Source organism: Mastigoproctus giganteus, chromosome 11 (assembly GCF_048544385.1).
Source record: "Mastigoproctus giganteus isolate SK-2022 chromosome 11, ASM4854438v1, whole genome shotgun sequence".
Taxonomy (NCBI): domain Eukaryota; kingdom Metazoa; phylum Arthropoda; class Arachnida; order Uropygi; family Thelyphonidae; genus Mastigoproctus; species Mastigoproctus giganteus.
Window position 1 is genome coordinate 162,492,977 of NC_143585.1, and position 25,124 is coordinate 162,518,100.

Below are 25,124 nucleotides of genomic sequence, written 5' to 3' on the forward strand. Positions count from 1 at the left end.
TATACATATATAAAAAAAAAATACAAGCATGAAATTGAATTCAAGATTGTGCAAATTATTTTTTGATAAACTGGGATATGGCCTTTTTTGGTCTGAAGACTCACTTTGAACACTATAACGTACATATACACCCTTACTGTAGTAATTATATACAGTATATATATTTTATTGAAAGTTGAAGTGATGACTAATATTATCTAATATATTTTTTTAAAATTTTTATATACATAAGGAGAAATGTGCATGCAAATCATTTTTGTTACGACTGGGGGCACAACCACTGCCAGATTAAAATAGTCCCCTTAATATGACTGTAAAACACAAATAATTATTTCCATCATACTTAAATATCAACACTGCAGTAAAGAACATAAAGCTTCTGATTCCTTACCTTATACAGGGTATGACTGCAAACTAGTGGTTTTTGTTTTGCAATATCAGTTGAACAAACTGAGAAAACTTTATATATATATATAAAAAAAAAAAAAAAACTTTAAATAGCATAAATGTTTTTAAAAACTAACAAAAGGCAAATGCAGTCTCTCTCTCTCTCTCTCTCTCTCTTGTTAGTTATGCAGCTTTGCAATCAGTATCAACACTGCAGTGATGGAACATAAATCTTCTAAGGTGTAACTGGAAACTGGTGGTTTTATGTTTTGCAATATAAGTTGAATCAACTGATATAATTTTGTATAAAAACAAAAAAAAAAAAAAAACACTACCAGCATAAATAATGCAATTTTAGTCTTAAAAAGTAATTCAAGCAAATGCATTCACTCTCTCATTAGTTATGCAGCTTTCTAATCAAACGCAACACCCCCAAACATCAGAGTCACCAGCCGCCACTGATCATCATCATAAGAAATTGAGTACTCTCAATTTCTTGTTGAATCTTCTCACTTAATCCCTCAAACTACCTACAGCAGTAACTTATTCCAGTAATTAACAAATTACTGACTAAAAGAAAATTTCTAAAATCCTAAATCTCTTTCCCTATGATATATGAACTTATGGCAAAGTGGGGTCTTACAATTGACTCATACAGTGAGATTGTTATGTTTGTTGTTTATTTTATACTAAAGAGATTGGTAGCCATGGCCTATATTACATTTTTGAGCTTAGTTTGTTCATTACCTCCTGTTCTGTATTCAGATCATATAGGCATTTTGTATACATTTTGTTCAATAGCAGTCAATAACTGAAATGCATTCCATTTGGAACTGACAGGGAAAATTGTTCTCTTAAGAAGTGGTTTTTGTTCCGAATGTGGTGCTCTCTCCTTGGTTCATGCATTTGTACTGCTAGAGGTGAGTGGCATGCGAATTTTTTTAGATTTATGGCAGTACTGCACGTTGCCATAACTGTCATTATTATGCTTTTCTAGTTTAGTTATAAAATAGTCTTGGAGACATAAGGTGCATTTTTAGTAAGAGTTTAAGGTGTTTATGCAACAAACTTTCCTTATCCTAACTGGAATATAATTCCGGCTAAGCCAGTAACAATTCCTCTGCTGCTGTTCTCAAAAATTTAGGAGGTATCATAAAGGAACAGATAAGATGGGAAATTGACATAATGTGTATTGCTCCTTCATGACAATATCCCCAGTGATTATTTCCTGTTCAGAAATCTGAAGAAACACCTGCACGGCCATCAATTTTCCAGTGATGATCAAGGAGATCATCAGAACAATGACTTTTTTTTAGCTATTCCCTATTTGCCCTCAAAATGGAGGAGAATATATTGAATTCAAGGGGGGGTATATATAATGAGAAAAAAAAATAGGCTACATTGTTTCTTTATTACTTAGGTAAAAATCTGAGTGTCCCTTATACATCCTCTTCCTAAAGTAAGGCAAACCACTGCCTCACTTTAGAAAGAGAATGTACACATGAAGGGAGGTCTAACTGCTGCATTTATATTCTTGCATGCAATTCCTGTATATCACTGACAGAATCCAGTGAGTTATAAACAGTGACAACATTAATACAGTTATAGAGTTATCATTATTCATTTTAAAATAACTAAGTTTAAAAAATTTGTGTTTATGATACTATGTATGACTGCATTTATAGGCAAATTGTTGCTGTAATGTGATAGTTATTGATTAAAATGTTCAACTGATATTGAAATAAAAACCAACAGCTCAACAGTATCCTGCCCTGTATATATAAATTACCTTTGAAAACAGAAAGCAAAGAAGTACAAAATTGCTCTTACTGTTTGACTGTTAAAAGTACTTATATAAATTACCACCAGTCTCCACATGAGAGTGGGGAGGGAATCTAATATATAGGTATTATGCAATAAAGTTGAGAGAAATATATAAAGAAAATTAGCTGTAAATTTTCCTGCAGGTAATTAGGGATTTTTATACATCTTAGGGGTTTTTATACTTCTGAAAAATCAGTAAAATACATCTGTTGCACCTATCTACATTTAGAAAAAATAATACTGTTCTTATTTACACATGATCTGCAAGAATCCATTATTTAAATAAATGCTTTTATAAATTCCTTCATACATTTATGAGGGAAAGAAGGAATAAATGTCTTGTTTCACAGATTTTTAAGAGTATAAATGACAACTTTTCAGATAAAGCTATTATACAAATACAGAAAGGGAAATTAAAAAAGAAAAATCAAAGAATAAAAATCAAGAAATATACACCTAAATGCAAGATGTATAAAAATTCAGATCACCAACAATGATTTCTTTTAAGTGAATTCTTTACAGAATGACAAATGTGATAAACCTACAAAAACACATTTAGAAAAATGTACCAAAATTCCAATAATAATGTAAAGACCACACTATTTTCCAGTCAAGTGAAATTACCATTTTTATGTGTATTTTCTGACATTCATCTAACATTGGGAGGGGAGGGGGCATCAATATCACAGCAAAACTGCACTTGACCAGCACCCACATTTACAGGCACTAGTTTAAAAAATATATATATCAATCCCTCTTAACCAGAGATAAAACTATTTTTGTTCTTAATACATAGAATAATGAACATTAACATATACTTGAAAAAACCTATATACACCACTTATTTCTTTCAATATCTTACAAGTTGAATTTCTGATCATATACTGCCATCAGTACTATATCATCTTCAGCATAAGACTGAAGATGCTAAATTATTTTGGAAAAAAGTTTTATGCTATCTACAAAAAAAAAAAAAAAAAGAAAAGAAAGAGAAGTCAGGAAGAACAAAACAGTTGATTCGCAGCTGCTTTTGCATAAAATATTTGACTTCTCAGTAGGTTTATGCTTCCGAAGGGAATAACAATCTAGTTCTTTCTGTTGTGCGTTCCATGTGACCATTTACTGAGTGCTTCTTTTCACTTTTGCCTTGCCTGCAAGACACATTTGAAAGTTCAGCAGCATTACTACTCTCTGAACTAGCTGAATTTTCAACAATATTTAAATTATTATGAACATCTTTTAGCTGTAGCTCAGAATGTAGTCCAACACTACTAGCTCTAGCCAAATGATTTGTATTCCTTCCAGTTTTAAAAGGCCCATCAACAGTATACTGTAATTCAGGATGATCTGAAACACTTCCAACTTCAACACTAGCTCGCCTTAAACAAAAATCAGTTCTTCCAGGTTGATGGGCATTTGGTGGTGTCTGAGCATGATTTAATTTTGGGCTATGGTTGTGATAATTAAAGTTCGATTGTAAAGGAGGACTGGACACTAAATTAGAACTAGATGCACGTGTAGATATTGAAGTATCTTGTTGCCCAGGAGATACAGACATGGCATTTGCACTATTTATTTCATCCCAACCATTCCTAAATGGATCATCAAGAGTTATATCTAAACGTTGCTGTCTTTCCATTCTGGTTGCTTGATATGCTGACAGATATACATTGCGATGAATTTTCATGTAATTAGTATCAGTTACAGCAACAACAGTGTAGTCAGGAATAAAAGTATGCTTCACAATAGGTGCATCAGGACTGACAGCAATACTAAGAGATGAGCCATGTGGCATTGACTGGAAAGATGACTCTCCTGGGGAAAGAAAATAAAAAAAATTAGGTTTGGTTTGGTTTTGGTTTTATTGGCGCATTAGCTACTAGGGCTATAATGCGCCAAGACCATGTCATTAATAAAAATTGAAACTTTCAGTGACCTAACTAGTTAGGTCACCATGTCAAAATAAATATTAACAAAAGTATAAAAGATAAATCAATGGAAAAGCACAATAAAACGTAAATTTTATATGGCAGTAAAAATGTTTATTGATTTTAAAAAGCTAAAAACAGCAGACACATGGTCATTGTCAGATAAAATCTGACTGAGTGTATAAGGCTCAGCCAGATGACTAAAAACGGTAAAGTATAAATCACGTTCATGTCTAAAACGTGGACATACGGTTAAAATGTGATTAATAGATAAAATGGTGTCGCATTGCTCGCACATAGGACAGTCATCTGCCCTCAGCAGAAAAGAATGTGTAAGATGACTGTGTCCGATGCGGAGACGAGCTAGAACAACTTCCTCCTTACGGTTCCTGCGCAGACAAGACTGCCACGGTTCAATTACAGGCTTTATACAATATAATTTATTCGCAGTCTGTCTATTCCACGAGTCCTGCCATTGGGAATGTATGTTTTGATGTATTATTTGCCTGTAGTCTGTATAAGGGACTAACAGGCAACGGTTATTATTGGGAATTGCTGATTTGGCTGCGGCGTCAGCCAAATCATTTCCCCTAATCCCAATGTGGCTCGGAATCCAGCAGAAGCGGATGTCATATTCACGATCATGGAGAACGTGAATCCTCTGCTGAATGCTAGACAGAACTGGATGGGGATTATACCTCACAGATATTACAGCCTGTAACATGCTAAGAGAGTCGGAATATAAAATGAACCGTTGGTATTGGCATTTACTAATATGATCCAAGGCTAACTCTACAGCGTGCAGCTCAGCAGTAAATATGCTGCATTCAGAGGGAATCTGCTCTGAGATAGTGCTGTCTGTGAAGACAGCAGCAGATCCCACATATGATTCTGACTTCGAACCGTCTGTGTAGACTGGCGCGAAGTCGGAATATTCAGTTCGGTGTGCTGAATGGAGCTGCAGGTAGACGCATGATGGAGTGTCCGACTTTCTCCAGTTTCTAAGCGACAAGTCGCATGCCGGGACACGAGCATGCCAGGGTGGAAAGGGTTGCTTGGATGTTTGGGCAACCTTGTCTACCTTGATATTGAGTTCGTTGAGTAGCTCTTGGACACGAATACCAAAAGGACGATTGGCAGTCTTACGGGTGTTGTACAAGTTTTCCCATCGTGGCTCAAAAACGAAGGGCCACGTAGGATGGTCTGGCAGGGATTTCAGTTTTAAAGCGTACTTTAAAGACAACTGCTTACGTCGAAACGATAACGGTGGTTCGTTTGCTTCGACGTATAAACTCTGGACAGGAGATGTTCGAAATGCTCCAGTAGCAATACGTATAGCCTGATGATGGACAGGATCCAGCCATCGAAGTACACTGTCTCTGGCTGAAGAATATACTTGGGACCCATAATCTAATTTGGATCGCACAAGTGCACGGTAAAGCCGTAAAAGGGTGCATCGGTCTGCACCCCAGGATAAGGAGGACAGCGAGCGGAGCATATTAAGGGCTCTTGTGCACTTTGTGCGGAGTTGGCGAATGTGATCCAGAAAGGTCAATTTTTTATCGAATATGAGTCCCAAGAATTTAGTGTTCGCTGCTACTGGAATAGCATTTTGTCCGAGCCTTAATTCAGGTTCAGGATGAAGATTACGCTTGCGACAAAAGTGTACGCAAACGGTCTTCTCCGGCGAGAACCTGAAGCCATTAGCAAGTGCCCAGGAATTCAGACTATTGATGGCTTTCTGCAGTTGTCTTTCAATAACCCTCATGTTGCATGACTGGCAAAAAATGCTAAAGTCATCAACATAGAGGGCACTGTTTACAGTTGGAGGAAGTTGTTCTGTGATGGAATTTATTTTGATGGCAAAAAGCGTGACACTTAATACTGATCCTTGTGGTACTCCCTCCTCTTGGTTAAAGGAGCGAGAGAGTGAGGATCCCACCCGAACTTGGAACGATCGTTTGGCGAGAAAGTTTTGAATAAAAAAGGGGAGATGCCCTCTAAGGCCTAGATTATGTAAATCTTTTAAAATGCCAAATCTCCAAGTTGTGTCATACGCTTTTTCCAAGTCAAAGAACACCGACACCAAGTGTTCGCGTTTTAGGAAAGCATCCCGGATGGATGCTTCCATTCTAATAAGATGGTCCAAAGTGGACCGGTTCCTTCGGAAGCCGCACTGAATGTTGGAGAGAAGGTCGTTTGATTCAAGATACCAAATTAAACGAGAATTAACCATTCTCTCCAGGATTTTGCACAGACAGCTAGTCAGAGCAATAGGACGATAATTGGTGGTGACTTTTGGATCCTTTCCTGGCTTAGGAAAGGCAAGAACGATAGCCTTTCGCAAGGAGTCCGGAAATTGCCCTTCAGTAAAAATTCTGTTATACAGAAGGAGCAGACAATCCATAGATTTTGATGAAAGATGTTTAATCATTTCATAATGGATGCCATCTGGTCCAACGGTACTTGCTTTGGAAAGAGCGAGGGCCCTTTTCAGTTCCAAAATAGTGAAATCCCCGTTGTAGGGATAAATACTCTTATATTTAAAGCTAAGTGCCTGTTTTTCAATTTTATATTTCAGGACCAGAAACTCTGGGGAATACGAAGATGTTGCAGAGATCTTGGAGAATGTTTCCCCAAGAGAATTAGCTATTGCAGTTGGATCTGCAATAGCGCATCCATTATAATCTAGGATTGAAGAAGGGTGGGATGTATATTTTCCCTTCATTTTCCGGATTTTATCCCAGACTACCTTAGAGTTGGTAGACTGGTTAATAGAGGTTGTAAAATGGATCCACGATTCCTTTTGACTCTGACGACGGATGTTACGTGCTTTGGCTCGTGCACGTTTGAAGGCTATAAGGTTGTTCGTGGTAGGATATCGGCGAAATAAAAAAAAAAAAAAAAAAATTAGGAAGGAACATGTTTTAAATGAGGGGAAAATTGAAATTAAGGTATCCAATGTTTTATTTTCAGAGGAGTGATATATGGAAAACAAACAGCATAATTTTTTAATTTGAGGGCAAGTTAAATGAAACTGAGATTTTTACTACTGTCTAAAGTATAAATTTAACCCTGTAAGAGTTAAAGATTCCCAAGAATTTTTTTTTTTTTTTTTTTTTTTCAGGAGCAATAAATTATTAGAAAGAATGTTCAAAACTGTGGGTAAAATTTGTTTTACCTTAAGAAACCACAGAAACCACTTCTAATAATTGGTCCACTTCTTTATCCTTTACCAGTAACATCAGTTTATTAAAAAAATTTTGCACCTGGTTAAGAGTTAAGAAAGAGCAAGCTGGCTTTAGGTCAGGATTCTCAACTATGGATCACCTTCACGTAATATCACAGCTAATGGAGAAAGCAAATGAATATAAAACACCACTATGCCTGGCATTTGTGGATTATGAAAAGGCATTTGACTTCATACAGCATAAGGCAATGTTTCGGGCACTGGAAATACAAGGCATATTATGATTTTGAAGAAAATATATGAGAATGCTACCTCCTTTATTAGACTAGACAAAGACAGTAGGAAATTTAAAATAGAGAAAGGAGTTCGACAAGGAGACACAATATCTCCGAAGCTGTTTACTGCTGCCCTCGAGGAAGCTTTCAGAAGATTAGACTGGTCGCAGAAAGGAGTCAATGTGAACAGAGAGTACCTAAACCATTTATGATTTGCAGATGACATTGTGGTCTTAAGCCACAATCCCAAAGAATTAGAGGAAAATCTTAATCAGTTATGCACAGTTAGTAAGAATTTTGGACTAAAGATGAATATGGCTAAAACAAAAGTAATGATGAACAAGTATGCCAGAGAAAGGGAAATAATGATTGAAGGAGCAGTAATCGAAAAGGTGGAGTCATATACTTATCTGGGACAAGTTATTAGCTGTAATAATGATAAATGGCTAGAAGTCAAGAGAAGAATAAATTTTGGATGGATAGATTTCAGGAAATATAGTCACATACTGAAGAGCAATATCCCAGTTTGTCTGAAACGTAAAATAATGAACCAATGTATACTCCTCACCATGACTTATGGAAGTGAAACTTGGGCACTCACCAAAAGAATGGAAGAGAAGCTGAGAACTACACAGTGAAGAATGGAACAAATTATATTGGGAATCACTGTTAGCTAAGAAGAGAAACACATGGATTAGGCAGAAAACTCAAGTAAAGGACATTCTTATCAAAACTAAAGAACTAAAATGGTCTTTGGCAGGACACACAGCTCGAAGACATGATGACAGATGGACTAAGAAAATAACAGAGTGGTACCCAAGAGGAGCTAGAAGAAAAACTGGAAGACAAAGGCGGAGATGGATAGACGAAATTCATGAGTTTGTGGGTAGTAAATGGATGGCCAGTGCTCAAAACAGAAGGAACTGGAAAGTTGCTGGAGAGAGCTTCATCCTGCAGTGGATTGAAAATGGCTGATGATGGTAATGACTACAGCTTCATTTCTACTGACTAATGGTGCACTGGGATTACATTTACTGCATACCCATTTTAATTAGTCACCTTGCTGGCAATATTCCATGAATATTCCATTTGTGTAGTAGAAGGAATAGAATGCATCACATCATAGTGAAATATATTAACTCGCAGTTTTGTGTGTTATTGAATGCACGTAGCTTTACCCAAGTTATTGGCATTACAAAAATATATAAATGGATGAACCAGCATCTGTATCAAAGAGAAAGAGAGGAAAATCTGTATATGAGAGGTATCAAAAAGTTTGTACCCTTACGTAGAAATAATAGCTGTAGAAAAGTGAAACTTCACAGGAACTTTAATCCTTTCTATGTACTCTCCATGTACAGTAACACATTTCTCCCATCTATGGATCAATTGTTTAATGCCTTGATCATAGAAGTCCACACTTTTTGCCTGAAACCACGATTCCATTTCATTGAAGACTTCCTGAGACAAATAAAAGCAACGTCCATGCAATGGCTCTTCATTTCTCGAAACAAGAAATAGTCTGACGGTGCTAGGTCAGAAGAATAGGGTGGGTGCTGCAGTAGTCTGAAGCAGCACTGGGCAACAAAGTTGGTGGTGGCAACAGTCGTGTGAGCTGGTGCATTGCCTGACAGAAGACGGACACCTTTGGTTAACATTCCATGCCTTTTCACCTTCAAAGCATTGCATAACTTTTTAAAAAGATTTCTTTAGATTAGGTAATCTGTCAGGATAAGCCCTTTTCTGTCCAAAAACACAGACAACATCACCTTCTTCGCACACGGAGTGGTCTTAGCCTTTTTGGGAGGTGGGGAGGAAGTGTGCTTCCATTGCTTTCACATGTCTTTAGTCTCCGGATCATATTGGTACACCCAGCATTTAACATGTCACCAATCAATCAAAAAAGTTCTCAACATCCACATTACATAAATCCAATAGCTGGCGAGAACATTGCATTTGACATTGCTTCTGAAAAGGCATCAGCAATCTTGAAGCCCATTGTGCGGAGACCTCAGACATGTGCAGATGGTCATGCAAAATGCTGTGGGCAGACCCATAACTAATTCCCACATCATTTGTGATGAAATGAATTGTCACACATCTGTCACTCAGCACCAGCTGCTCACCCTTTGCAACCGTCTCACTGTCTGTGGATGTTGATGGCCTTCCTTCTCTTGGCTCGTCAAAGACACTTGTATGACCAAGCTGGAACTTGCATTTCCACTTTATTACAGTAGAAACAGGGTGTGTCATAGGATGGACGATTCTTCCCATACGCAGCTTTCATTTCTTCGTCAATTTCCTGAGCTTTCTTGCCCTGCAAATGTAGGAACTTGATCATTGCTCGATACTCCACTTTGTCAACCATAGTGTCCTTCCTCAGATTCTGGGCTCCACCCAGAATGATCACCTACGGGAATGAAATTTCACATGTTAGTTATTGAATATGTAGACAACTTATATTAAAAATTGCATCTTCCTACTGATGTTTTATCTAGATCAGGGTACGAACTTTTTGATACCTCCTCATATATTTCCAAGAAAATTATATTCAATGTTAGTGAACATGATGATACAGAAGCATTAAAAGATAAAATAAATATACCAATCAAGCAAGCTACAGTAACAACAGGATTTTCAAAACAATGCATAAAAAGGTAAATGCTCTCCAAATTCCTTACTGTCCATTTTTTTCTTATCTTATGCTTGTTGTTGTTTGTTATTTGGTTTTTAGACCATATTGCTCCAGGGATATGCGGTGGTCATTCCCTGACCTTTCCGCATCCTCCGTATTTGGTGGTCATGGTCTTGAACCCCAGTCTAATCAAGAAGCGTGTGCTACTTATCTTATGCAAGTTATTCTTTGGACCAATTTGATTGCATGTCATAACGTGAATAATCAAGGCCTAACATAGCCAAGTGGCCAGGAGTGAGAATGCAGTAGAACACACTCTTCAGTGGACTGTGATTCAAGCCCATTACTACTAAATATGATTAATGATTGTATTCATGATTTACTGTAAACTCTCTCTAACCTGGTGGCTGTGCCAGAGTATAAACAATACAGAATTTTTGTTTATGATAAAAAAAAATACTTTAACCTAAATTAATCCCAGCAATAAAATTTAAGTGGTAAATAGAAATTTAAACTACTTTTTCACAAGATGAGATTTTTTTGGAAGAAATCTCAAAAACAAGAAAACTTTTAATGGAAAGAAATATCCTACTTAAGAGAACAAAATATTTTGGGGAAATGAATAAGAACAGCATTAGTAGTAATGCAAAGAAAGCAAACTTATAAAGCGTGAGCAAAAAAAAAAAAAAAACACACCAACTCTCCATCCTCTCTAGTAATTTATTGAGTTTTTCCTTGAATTTATTCAAACTACCCGCTTCTGGAACAGCATATGAAAGTTTGTACCAACAATCAACCACCCACTGGCTGAAGGCAAACTTCCAACACATCTATGCTGCAACCATCTTTCCTCATTTCAAATTTATGCCACCTCGTGTGTAATCTAAGCAAGGGGAAAGACTGCATCAGCATTGAGCCTTCTCAATTCATTTAAAGCCTTAAATGCCTCAATCAGATCATCTGGCAAATGTCTAGTCTCCAGATGCTGCAATTTGAAGAACTGAAACCTTCCTTGGTAAGGGCACACTTCTGTTCACTTCAACAATCTCAGAGCCATTTTATGTACCTGTTCTAGCAATCTACATCCTTCTTAAAATGAGCCCTCCAGACCTGTATGCTGTACTTAATTTGAAGCCTAACCATTGCTTTGTACAATGTGATAATCACCTCCTTATTCCTACCAGCAAAGTTCCTGTATATCATTGACAAAATCTCATTGCAGCCTGTCTGCACTGCTTGAATAGAAGTAGTACTAGTAGTAGCGGTGGCATGTGATGCAAGAAAGCAAGTGTATGAGCTTATGCAGCATCAGCCAAAAAAAAAAAAAAAAAAAAAAAATCATTCCCTCCAAATGCCTGTCCAGTTCCTCCTTAAATTTATTTAACCTGTCAACTTCCACAACGACAGATAGAAGTTTGTTCCAGCAATTAACCACCCGCTAGCTAAAGGCAAATTTCCGCACATCTATTCTATATCTGTCTTTTCTTAATTCGAATTTATGCCCCCTTAGGTTCATAATCTGAACAAGTGGAAGGATCCCATCAGAATTCAGCGTGCTCAACCCATTCAAGGCCTTATACACCCCGATCAGATCACCGCGCAGGTGCCTAGTCTCCAGCCACTGCAATTTGCAGAACTTAAACCTCTCTTGGTAAGAGGATCCCTTCATTCCCCTCACCAATCTTGTTGCCCTTCTCTGTACACGCTCAAGTAAATCTACATCCTTCCTAAAATGAGGCCTCCAGACCTGTACGCAGTACTCAAGGCGTGGCCTGACCATTGCCTTATACAGAGGGATAATCACCTCCTTTTCTCTGCTAGCAAAATTCCTATATATCATTGACAAAACCCCATGACCTGCCCTGGCAGCCTGTCTGCATTGCTCAGAAAACTTCATATCTGCCTGCACAATTACTCCCAGGTCTTTTTCATTTTCTACCACCCTAAGTGTAGTACCACACAGTTGGTACGTTTCTCTGGGGTTACTTCTACCCATATGCAGTACTTTGCATTTGTCAAGGTTAAACTTCAGTTGCCACTTCTTAGCCCATCTGCCCAAATTATCTAGATCCTGTTGCAGTAGCACACTGCCATTACTGTCATTAACAACCCTGCCAACCTTTGTATCATCTGCAAACTTCGATATTAAGCCTGATATACCTTCATCAATATCATTATATTGATGAAGATAAACGTGATAAACATACACAACAACAGTGGACCTAACACCGAACCCTGTGGGACTCCACTAATAACATTAGTCCACGAAGAGCAGCACCCATTGATTACCACCCTCTGTCTTCTCCCACTTAACCATCCTTTTATCCATTGTAGCAACTTACCCTTAATACCATTCTGCTCCAATTTGTACAATAGTCTTCCATGCGCAACAGTGTCAAAAGCTTTACTGAAATCCAAATATATGATATCAAAATTATTTTTTGCATCCAGTTCCTTTGTAACCACATCATAATATCCTATCAAATTTGTCAGACAAGACTTTCCCTTAACAAACCCATGCTGTGTCTGAGTTATTGCTGCAATCTTGTCTAGATGATCCTGCAATGCATCTTTAACCAGTGACTCCATTATTTTACCCAAAAGCTTTCCTGAAATCCAAATATATGATATCAAAATTATTTTTTGCATCCAGTTCCTTTGTAACCACATCATAATATCCTATCAAATTTGTCAGACAAGACTTTCCATTTGCACATCTCCAGTCCGTGGGAACCTCTCCTGAGTCCAAGGATGCTCTCATAATTATGGCTAAGGGTTTGCTTAGTTGCTTTGCTGCCCCCTTTAATATAACTGGATAGATCCCATCCACCCCAGGTGCTTTTCTTATGTTTAACTTCAACAATTTCTCCTCCACTTTGCTTTCACTTATTACAAAATCATTAAGTATCCTGCTACAATTTGATAACCTTCTGCCATTTTCAAACCTTAATAATTCCTCATGTGTGAATGTAGATGCAAAATACTCATTCAGTTTGTTTTCTATCTGAGCAGGATCATCAACAGTAGAACCATCGATGTCAAGTGGACCAATCAGATTCATCCCCTTCCTTTTAGAGTCTATATAAGTAAAGAAATCCTTGCTGTTTTTCTTAGCATCTTTTGCCAAGGATTTCTCGTAATCTGCCTTCGCCTGCCTAACATCCTTTGTCACCTGATTACAAACTAGCTTATATCTGCCACAGGTTTCTGAGTCGCTTGATAATTTATATGCATCCCATGCATTTTTCTTCTCTGTTACGAGTCTCATTAGTTCATTAGATAACCATTTAGGCATAAACCTTGAACAATATTTCTTAATAGGTATGAAACTTTTAGTAGCTTCCACGATTAATTCCTTGAATGCTTTCCACTTAGAATTTACTGTTGGTAACATCGTCAGTTGATCCCACTGTACAGAATTTAAAAACTGTCGGAGACCACTGTACTCCCCCTTACGGAAGCAAAAACCCTTTCCTTTATGCCTGATGGTAATTAAATCTTTAAGTAAATCCCACATCAGTACACTGTGATCACTGCCACCTAATGGTTCCTTTATCTGCAAATTCTTAATACACGAATGATCACTGCTGATAACCAGATCAAGAGTATTGCTTTCTCTGGTTGCCTCTCGAACATGCTGCTGCAGAAAACAATCATCCAATAAATCCACAAAAGTCTTGACTAGTGTGTGAGTGACCAACCCACAAGTTCCAGTCAATATCTGGGAAGTTAAAATCCCCCATTATAAGACATTCCGATTTACTAGCCCACTCTATTTCTCTGTACAATTGTTCATTGTACTCATTCAAGTCATTAGGCCTATAACACACTCCTACTCTTATTTTTGCTTTCCCAGTGCTTATGTCACACCAAACTGACTCAACAGTGCACTGTTCATCTATATCAACTGGATGCACTTCTTTTGATTTTATGTTTTTCTTAATTAACAGCATAACACCTCCTCCCTTTCTATCCTGTCTATCCTTTCTGTACACATTGTACTCCCCAAATTCCAGTTCAGCATTCCTTATATCTGTGTGACACCAAGTCTCTGGTGTCACACAGATATTCCTTATATCTGTGTGACACCAAATTCATCAAATTTATTTTCTATACTTCTAGCATTGGTATAAATGCAAGCATACATGCTCCTACTCCTATTCCTAGTTATCCTAACACATCCCATATACCCACCTATTTCAGGATGACTGCCATCCGTCCCTGAAACCCCAACACCCCACCCTCCAGGTCGCTACTTATTCTAATAGAAGTTGTGCAAGAATCACCTTCGCCTCTGCCTACGGCTACTGTTAAACTATTAGTCCTTGTATCCCCCCGAGCTATCAATTTTCCGACCCACCTAACACTGCCTCAATAGTATCAGCAAATATTCTTGCACCCTTTCTATTTAAGTGTATCCCATCCCTATAGAAGCAGTCTCTCCTGTTAACAAGTACAATCCAGGCTGAAAAAAATTCTACCCCTTGAGCCTTGCACCTTCTTTCCAGGGCCGAATTGATCGATAAGGCTCTCATCATATACTCCCTTCTATCGTGTCTGTGCAGAATTGCAGACACTTTCAAATTCAACTCTAACTCTCGGCTTTTGTTCAACAGTGACCTGTGCCAACGTGTACAACTATATCACCTTTTGTGCCCTTAAAAGATGATATCCGCTCTACAACGTCATCAACCTTTGCCCCTGGCAGACATACCCTGGTCCTGTTCCACCTATCCTTTTTACAAAGCATGTTTCCCATTTTCCTGACAATAGAGTCACCAACAACTACTAGTTCCTGTGGGACCAGCGCATTCTGCCTTGGGGGTTGCCGCTGTGTTGCGTGATGACCAAGTGCAAGCCCTGGCATTGATGTGGGCAGCTGAGAGCTTGATGGGCCCCTCAATTTAGATCTTTCGAGGGCATCCACCTTGTCCTTCAAACTCTCATATAGGCCCATAACAACGCTGAGTTGTCGCCTGATTTCCTTACACTCCTTACATCACGCACACACAAAGACATCCCTCATGGCAATGTCATGTTTCGTTCCAGAGAGTTCATATCTTAGCTTCATATCTGACTGCAAAATGAGACCAAGAGCTCTTTTTCAATTTCCAATCTGGGCCCAGATTGGAAAATGTAAAACATCTAGATCTTTTTGCAGTAGCTTACCTTGATAACAGTCATTAACCACCCTGCCAACCTTTGCATAATCTACAAACTTCAACATTATGATATAATCAATATCTTTAATGAATACAGAAAACAACAATGGGCCCAGAACTAAACCCTAGGGAACATCACATGAAAGAGTTCTGAACCAGCATTACTGGTTCAGAACTCTTTCTGAACCAGTAATGCTGGTTCAGAACTCTTTCTGAACCAGTAACACTGGTTCAGAAAGAGCAGTCCCTTAATCACCACTCTCTCTCTTTCTCTCTCTCTCTCTCTCTCTTTTCTCCCCCCTCACATATCCTTTTATCTATAGCAGTAATTGCATTTAATGCCAAAATGGTCCAATTTGTACAGCAGTCTTTTATGTGCAACAGTATCAAAAGCATTCCTGAAATCCAAGTATATGATATTAAAATAATTTTTGCCTCTAGTTCCTTTGTTATTGTATCACAGTATCCAATCAGATTGGTCAGGTGGTTCCTCCTTCACAAATCCATGCTGTGACTGCAGTATAATTGCATTTCTGTCTAGATGGTCCTGCCTTACCAGGTACTTCTTTTCCAATTTGGAAAAGATTGCCTACCTGTGTTAGCCTGCCTTATCTCCTTTGTGATTTGATTACAGACTATATCTACCACAGGTTTCTATATCACAAGATAATTTATATGCATCCCGTGCATTTTTCTTCTCTTCTATAAGTCTCACCAATTCATCTGATATCAATTTAGATCTAAGCCTGAACAGTATTTCTTAGTTGGTATGAAAAGCCTTGTATCTTCTACATTTACTTCCCTGAATACTTCCCATTTAGAATTTGATTTTGGTAACATCATCAGTTGTTCCCACTGCAGTCAACCTTACAAAAAGAAAAGCCCGTCCCTTTACTCTTGACAGTAGTAATGTTTTTAAGTAAATCTCCCATCAGTACACTGCGGTCATTGCCACCCAGTGGGTTTTTTATCCACAGATTCTTAATGAATGAAAAATTGCTGCAGATAATCAGTAATACTTCCTCTTGTTGCCTCTAATATGCTGCCGTAGAAAATAGTTATCCAATAAATCCACAAGTCTTGCTAGTGTGCTGCTGGTGAGATTGCCCATACCATCATCCATGACAGATTAAGTAAAAACAGGTCTGTGTCACCCATAAGTTCCAGTCAATATCTAGAAAGTTAAAATTCTTCATTACCTATAACATACTTATTCAATATAATTTAAAATAATTTAAAATAATTTAAATAATATAAAATAATTTAAAATATTTTTATAATGTAAAAAGGTTTATCACTCAAAATCTAATTTCTTATCTTTAAACTGAAGTAAAACCACAAGCTTTATGCTATACCAAAAACTTAGGGTTTCATTTTTCATAGGTACTGATTCAGCTGATGTTTGAATTTCCTAAACTGTCAGCGTCAGCTTTATTCCAGTAATTAACTACTCATTGGCTAAAGGAATTAATGCATTGAGCTCACATGTTGAACATACTTCCACATTTCAGATATAGCAGACTCTCGATTTACCAGGATCAGATTAACCAGGACACTTAAAGACTCCAAATAAAAAAAAAAAATAAATAAAATAAACCAGAAATCATAAAATTCAAGAAATAACTAGAATAGGTATAAACAGATGTTTTGCAAATCATAAATAAGCGGCATTATAAGTCATTTGGGAAATTAGTGTGCCTATTATCTTGCAACCCCCACTGTCTTCACACCCACTACTCAAAAAAAAAAAAAAAAAAAGACCAAAATGTTTAGTTTGTTTTAGTGCATCGCGCCAATTTTTGTGTTCCGTTGCACCACAAAAGGACAAATTTTGTTTCGTTATTTGTCAGATTTTTTTTTATAGTAACTATTTTTTTTGTTGTTGTTTAGAAATTGCAAAAATGATGGGCAAATGCAAGAGTTGTACTTTCAATTAAACAAAAACTTGAAATTATTCAAAAGTTTGAAAACGGTGCATCTATTAAATCTCTAAGGAACCATTATAATGTTGGTGACCAAACCATACGCGACATTGTAAAAAAAAAAAGGGAAGCATTGTATTGGACACACGGGTAGTGCATGGCAAGTTTTTTAATTTTTTATCTATCGCCATACTTTTTACGTAGGTTGCTGAACATTTTTCGATACATAAGTCCCCGACTTATGTAGCTTCGGACTTACATTACATTATTTTTATATGACTAAAGATTTCAGTGAAAGGGACACACATTTCACCATAATAGAGTAAAAACCCACAGAATTCCAACTATTGGTATTATTGCAAATGCAATAGGATTGAGTTTACTCCCCATTTATAATAGATTGCACTAACAGAAAAGCCCAATAACCCAGAAAGTGCAAATTTTTTTATGGCAGTGACCTCCAGAAATGAGATTTAGTAAAAGGTGCTTGTGTGGGATGATAATAGTGAGTTTTTGCCTTAACCCTGTGAAGTTCTTTTCAGAAAATTTAATTTTGACCATTATCATGGTGTCGACTAAGAGACAGTAAGTGACAGTAAATCTAACAAGAAAAGGAAAGCGATTGAGTTGGAGCAGAAATTAAAATAATAAGGATGTATGAAAATGGCCAAACATTAACAAGCATCGTGCAAAATTCAGATTTGTCAGTGACAACGGTGAACACAAAGGAGAAAGACAGATTATAAGAAGCGGTGAAGTGATCGGCACCAATGAAGTCAACTATAATAACCAGGGCTACGAAATACATATCAGTTTTTACAGTACAATAATATGCATTTTTTTCTTCCTTTTATGTTTTCTTTTCTTATGTGCCATGCTGGCTACCTCACCGCTGTCACCAGATAAAGTTTTTAATTGAACAAATTAAAAATATATAACTATTTTTCTTCATTCTTCTGAGGATATTACGGAGTTTTTGTAATTTTGGCATATCAGGGATATAGTAGCAACATTTTATTAGTCATCCCCGAGTTACAAAAAACTCAACTTACGTAATAAGTCCTGGAACGTATCTCTTACGTATGTTGGATACACTGTATTTTTGGATTACCCGGGAAATCGATGATCTGGGAATTTTTTTTTTTTTTACCATCTATCCCAGAAAATCAAGAGTCTACTGTAATATGAACAGCTGATTTGGTCATAGGCTGAGAGGATTATCTCACACTGGTATAAGCAGCATGAGATACACAGATACATGTGGGAAGTGATATAGCAGCAAAGACAATATGATTTGCAAAGTGATGAATGCATCTTTCCAGATGACTCACATATGTGTAAAATGCATTGTTTGATGCACATTTGTATGCCACCAATTGCACATTAAACCTGGGGTGTGCAATGGGGAAATTCATTACAAAGCACAAAAACTCTGGGAGATGTCCTTTTCACATTGCAAGCTCACACAGTTATCACAAATGAAACTACTGTCTTGGTAGATCAGTGTGCAGTAATGTAGCCAAGATCAGTATGAACTTGCCGATACCATCATCTATGACAGTGCTACTCAAAGTGTGGTCCGCGACAAATTGATTGCAGCTGTTACCGGTTCGGGAAATTTGTATTTTATGAAAGTACCGCTCCAAGATGGATTGGAAATAAAACTGGTCCTTCACCACAGACAGTTTCAGAAGCACTGATTTATGACAGATTAAAGTACAAAAAGGTCTGTATAAGGTGGGTTCCCAAGTGTCGCAGAAATATTTGATAATATTTCCTAATGTTGCTGCACACCATCGTTTCAAACAGTGTGCAGCACCTAATGTTGCTGCACACTGTTAATTTCCTAATGTAATAAGAAGAAATCACTTTTTTTTTACTGAACTGTGCAAATAGCAACCAAAGTAACTGTGTTTTAGTAACTGTGCAAATAGCAACCAAAGGCTTTGGTTGTAACTGCAGAGCAAGTGTGTGCAAGGACAAGTGGTGTGAGATGGAAAGAGAGACTGTGGTGGAACGAGAGAGTGAAAGAGGCTACTCAAAGAAGAATGGGGCTTTTAGAGATTGAAAGATGTAAAAACCCAATGAACGAGTCAGAGTGAGAATATAAGAAGCAAAAAGGGATGCAAAGAGAATAGCTAGTTAGTTATTAGTTATTTATTTGGTTTTTTAGGAGCATTAGCAACTAAGGCCATATTGCTCCGGGATATGCGGTGGTCATTCCCTGACCTTTCCACATCCTCCGTATTTGGTGGTGACGGGCTCGAACCCCGGTCTAATCAAGAAGCGTGTGCTATGCACTGCTGCTCCTTCCCACCTGGCTACGGAGGAGCCAAAGAGAATAGCTGAAGAAGAAATGGTTGGAGAGCTGGTTGCAAGGTCTGCAGGATGCTAATATTGGGAAAAATATGTTATATGGATTAGTGAAGAATAGGAGGAAGGACAGGATGGAACAATATTACCTGAATAATGAGATGGGAAGAATAAGAAGAATTACAAATGAAGAAGAAATAAGAAGGGAATGGAAAGACTATTTTAGGGGGTTATTGAACATCACAGAACATCACATAATGGAAGAAGAGGTAGGAGAAAGTGAGGACAAGATATCAAGGAATCAAGTCATGGCAGTGATGGAAAAGCTGAAAGGAAGTAAATCGCAAGGGTGTGAAGTGGCTACAGAAATGATAAGGTGTGCTGACCAAGCAGGGCTTCAATGGATACACAGAGTAATGAAAGTAGTATGGGAGGAGAAAAGGATAATGAAAGACTGGAAAAGTGGATTGACTGTGCCTATAAATGAAACAAGGGGTAGGAAAACGTGTGAAAATTATAGAGGGATCACCCTGAACAGTCACGTAGGATAATTAAACGAAAGAATAGTAGAGAGAAAAGTACGAGAAAAGGTTGAGAGTTGGATGAGGGAAAAGTAGAGTGGCCTCAGAAAAGGTAGATTGACCAGGGATCTAATTTTTGCAGTGAGATGAATGATAGGAAAAAAGTTATGAACATGGAAGGGAGCTGACCATGGCTTTTTTGAACATTGAAAAGGTGTATAACAGTGCAGAGAGAAGAAAGGTATGGGAAGTGTTAAAGAAACGGGGAGCAGGAAAGTCGTTGTTGATAGATAGCATTAAAAGTCTATAGAGAGGGACTGAAAGCTGTGTAAAAACAATGGTTGGAAACATGGCTGGTTTGAAATTAATAATGGACTGAGACAGAGTAGTGTACTCACATCACTACTGTTCATATTGGTAATAGATGATACTGCAAATGCTTTGGAGACAAGGACTAGGACAGCAAAATTTAAAGTGATGATGTTTGCTATTGATTTACAGAGATGGGGAGGAGGAGGTACAGGAGCAGGTGGAAAGCTGGGTGGAGGATGCAAAGAAATACAAATTAAAGTATACAAAAGTGCAAGCAGTGAATTTCCAGCTCCAAGAAATCATAAGTTTTTGAAGACTTTTGCCAGTTTTTGAATTAACTGTCATATTATATCATACTCTATAAGTAGCTTTATAGTCCTAGTCACGCTTGTTACTTTATATTTTTAATTTAGATAGCGATTTTGCAGGTTACTATTTAATATACGTAGAACCATTGTTTCGTTCGAATCTTGCAGCCATTGTTATAGTATAGAGTGAGTGGTATGGGAATTTTTAATTGTGGTAAATATGTAGCTCTAAAGTTTGAATCAATTACGTCGGCATTAGATGGATAATTTTGTTAATTATTATAACTCCAATTCCAAATCTTTGTGTTTAGCTAACGATAAAACTAATTTAACATCGTGGTCCTTACACTATAGCGTAACATATATTTGGAACTTATTAGTGCAAAGTATAACATAAAACTATATAGCATAATACGTATCACTGCATTTAGGAATCTAATGTTTTAGTGTAGTATTGACAATTAATTAATTAAATATATTAATCTTATTAATTTTCAATATTAATCAATTGTATTCAAATGGAAGTCATGCTCCAGACTAGAGCAGCAAAGCAACGGGAACAAAGTAGCAGGAGTGCTGTGGCTCGGTGGAGAACTAAAGGGACAATTCTCCAATGCATCACTTGTGCAACTGGAACAGAACATGAATTAGCCAAGGAGGATATCTTTGTGTGTGCAGAGTGTCAAGAACTCGGCATTCTGATGGGCATCTACGAAAGTTTGAAAAGTTGGGAAGATGCCCTTGAAGGCATTAAAGTGGGGGACCCATCAAGATCTCAGCTGCCCAACTCAATGCCAGAGTTCACTCATGTTAACGAGTGAACTCTGGTTAATTAATGACAATTAGGTTAATTAATGACTCCTCTCTAACAGAGTCTTTTCACTCGCTGTCTCATAGATGTACTGTTTCTGCTGCATGCCTTTTCTAGAGATACTTCCATGGGCACTGTTCTTCTGAATTGGCTTCTGTTATTCCTGCTCTCTCTTTCAAAACAGTCTGAACACATGCCACCACAAGCCAACATCCATTTACTGTCCAACTTCAAACTCACAGAACCAACTTTTCATCTTCCTCATTTATTCATTCAACTGAAGTTTCCTGGAACAGTCTTTCTGAAACTTACAGTCTACAGAAGTTCAAGTCTAATGTCAACAAATATCTTCTTCCGTCTTCTCAACCTCCAACCCAAGCACGGTACCAGTACTATTGGTTCTAATAACTCTTGTAAAAAAAATGTGAATCAGGCACCACAGTCGCAATCTTCAAGGCAGAATGCACTGGTCCGAAAGGAGCTAGTTATCGTCGGTGACTATTGTCAGGGAATGGATAATGCCAGGGACAAAAGTGGATCGTGTTGGAAACCAGATATCATCTTTTAAGGGCAGAAAGGGTGATATTGTTGTACACATTGGCACTAATGACACGAAGAGTAAGAGATCTACAGATTTACTAAACAAGTACAGGTCAATGTTAAAAAATGTCATAAGTTAGGGTTAAATTTGAAAGCGTCTGCAATTCTGCCCCGACACGATAACAGGGAGTATATGATGACAGCCTTGTCAATCAATTCAGCCCTGGAGAGATCGTGCAAGGCTCATGAAGTAGAATTTTTTCAGCATGGTCTGTGCTTGTTAACACGAGAGACTGCTTCTACACTAGCTTGGGGGGATTCACAGACTAAAAGATTGGAAAACAGGCCTTGAGCTCCAGGTTGCATATCATAAAACTTTCTAGCGACAACCGACAAACTGAATTAACATAAATTTAAAATAAATAAAATATATTAAAATGGATATAAAATAAAAGCATTAAAATACAATAAAATGTAGACAAAACTAATAAAATATAAAACAGCTTTCAAGACGAAGTGCCTCTTCAGCAGCTTAGTCGGTGAATGGTGTACTGCAGTATATATATGTTGGTTAAAACAGCAAAAATCGACTGGGGATCATCACGAGCCTGGTGTCAGTAGAGCAGAATTATGTATACATAACAAGCGTCAGCACTCATCGCACTGCAAATCAGTAGACTCCATAATGGGGTGCAAGTGCACTTCCCTATTGCAGTTCATAATACTATAACTGCTAGCTATGTGCAGTGCCTGAAGTCATAGTGCTGGTGGTAATCACGTAAACAGTCGATTATTTCAGTGTCCCATCAGGGAATGAGTGGAAGAGCAACTGTAATTTGCCGAAAGAATACAAATTTAATAATAACTTACCTTACTTTATATATACTAACAACACAAACAACACTAACAACACAAACAACACTATAAACAACACAAACATATAAGAGGGCGCTGACTCTCTTTAAAAATTACAGCTGTGTTGCAGGCTCCGAAAAAAACGATAAGTGTTTGCCTTTTTATTTACATAATTGTTATTTTATATTGTACTTAATACGTAGCCTTATAGTTACGCTGGTTATTTTTATTTTAATTTAGATAAACAGTTTTTGTAGATATACGTAATACTTAATATACGTAAAACCGTTATTTCGTTCGAATCTTGCAAGCATTGTTTTTGTATATAGTGGTAGAGAATTCAAATTTTTAATTGAGGTAGTTAGGTAGCTCTTACGTATAATTTATAGAGTATTACGCTTCACTGTTTCTATTAGATAGCGTAGTATTGACATTTAATTAATTTAATTTATTGATTTTATTAATTTAAAGTATCACGCCCCAAACTGGAGCAGCAAAGCAACGGGCACAAAGTGGCAGGAGTGCTGTGACTCGGGGGAGAAGTGAGGGGGGCGATTCTCCAACGTATCACAGCCTAAAAAAATGTGCAACTTGTGAAATGTTTGCCAAACTCTCTGGAATGGAACATGACATTGCCATGGGGGATGTCTTTCTGTGTGCGCGATGTAAGGAGTGTATAGAAATCAGGCGACAACTCAGCGTTGTTGTGGGTCTATATGAGAGTTTGAAGTACAGGGTGGATACCCTCGAAAGATCTAAATTGAAGGGCCCATCAAGCTCTCAGCTGCCCACATCAACGCCAGAGCTTGCACTTGGTCATCACGCAACACAGCGGCAAGCCCAAGGCAGAATGCGCTGGTCCCACAGGAACTAGTGGTTGTTGGTGACTCTATTGTCAGGGAAACGGGAAACATGCTTTGTAAAAAGGATAGGTGGAACGGGACCAGGGTATGTCTGCCAGGGGCAAAGGTTGATGACGTTGTAGAGCGAATATCATCTTTTAAGGGCACAAAAGGTGATATAGTTGTACACGTTGGCACTAATGATATTAGGAGTAGGAGACCGGCAGAATTACTTAACACGCTGTTGAACAAAAGCAGAGAATTAGGGTTGAAAGTGTCTGCAATTTTGCCCAGACACGATAGAAGGGAGTATATGATGAGAGCCTTGTCGATCAATTCGGCCCTGGAAAGAATGTGCAAGGCTCAAGGGGTAGAATTTTTTTCAGCCTGGATTGTACTTGTTAACAGGAGAGACTGCTTCTACAGGGATGGGATACACTTAAATAGAAAGGGTGCAAGAATATTTGCTGATGCTATCGAGGCAGTGTTAGGTGGGTCGGAAAACTGCTAGCTTGGGGGGGGTTACAAGGACTAATAGTTTAACACTAGCCGTAGACAGAGGTGAAGGTGATTCTTGCACAACTTCTATTAGAATAAGTAGTGACCTGGAGGGTGGGGTGTTGGGGGTTTTCAGGGACGGATGGCAGTCATCCTGAAATAGGTGGGTATATGGGATGTGTTAGGGTAACTAAGAATAGGAGTAGGAGCATGTATGCTTGCATATATACCAATGCTAAAAGTATAGTAAATAAATTTGATGAATTTGAAGTGTTGGTGAATGATATAAAGAATGCTGAACTGGAATTTGGGGAGTACAATGTGTACAGAAAGGATAGACAGGATAGAAAGGGAGGAGGTGTTATGCTGTTAATTAAGAAAAACATAAAATCAAAAGAAGTGCATCCAGTTGATATAGATGAACAGTGCACTGTTGAGTCAGTTTGGTGTGACATAAGCACTGCGAAAGCAAAAATAAGAGTAGGAGTGTTATAGGCCTAATGACTTGAATGAGTACAATGAACAATTGTACAGAGAAATAAGAGTGGGCTAGTAAATCGGAATGTCTTATAATGGGGGATTTTAACTTCCCAGATATTGACTGGAACTTGTGGATTGGTCACTCACACACTAGTCAGACTTTTGTGGATTTATTGGATGATTGTTTTCTGCAGCAGCATGTTCGAGAGGCAACCAGAGAAAGTAATACTCTTGATCTGGTTATCAGCAGTGATCATTCGTGTATTAAGAATTTGCAGATAAAGGAACCACTAGGTGGCAGTGATCACAGTGTACTGATGT

At 37.7% G+C, this 25,124-nt stretch overlaps 1 protein-coding gene across 1 annotated transcript in view; it reads right to left on the minus strand.

Annotated features, from left to right (window-relative positions):
- Positions 1-3,271: 3,271 nt before the first annotated feature.
- The window catches only part of uex (metal transporter uex), a 234,450-nt gene continuing 212,597 nt past the window's right edge, over positions 3,272-25,124 (minus strand). The window contains exon 7 of the mRNA XM_090384604.1: positions 3,272-4,026. Within this exon, the coding sequence (XP_090240730.1) occupies positions 3,272-4,026 (755 nt within the window). The remainder of the gene's footprint in view (positions 4,027-25,124) is intronic.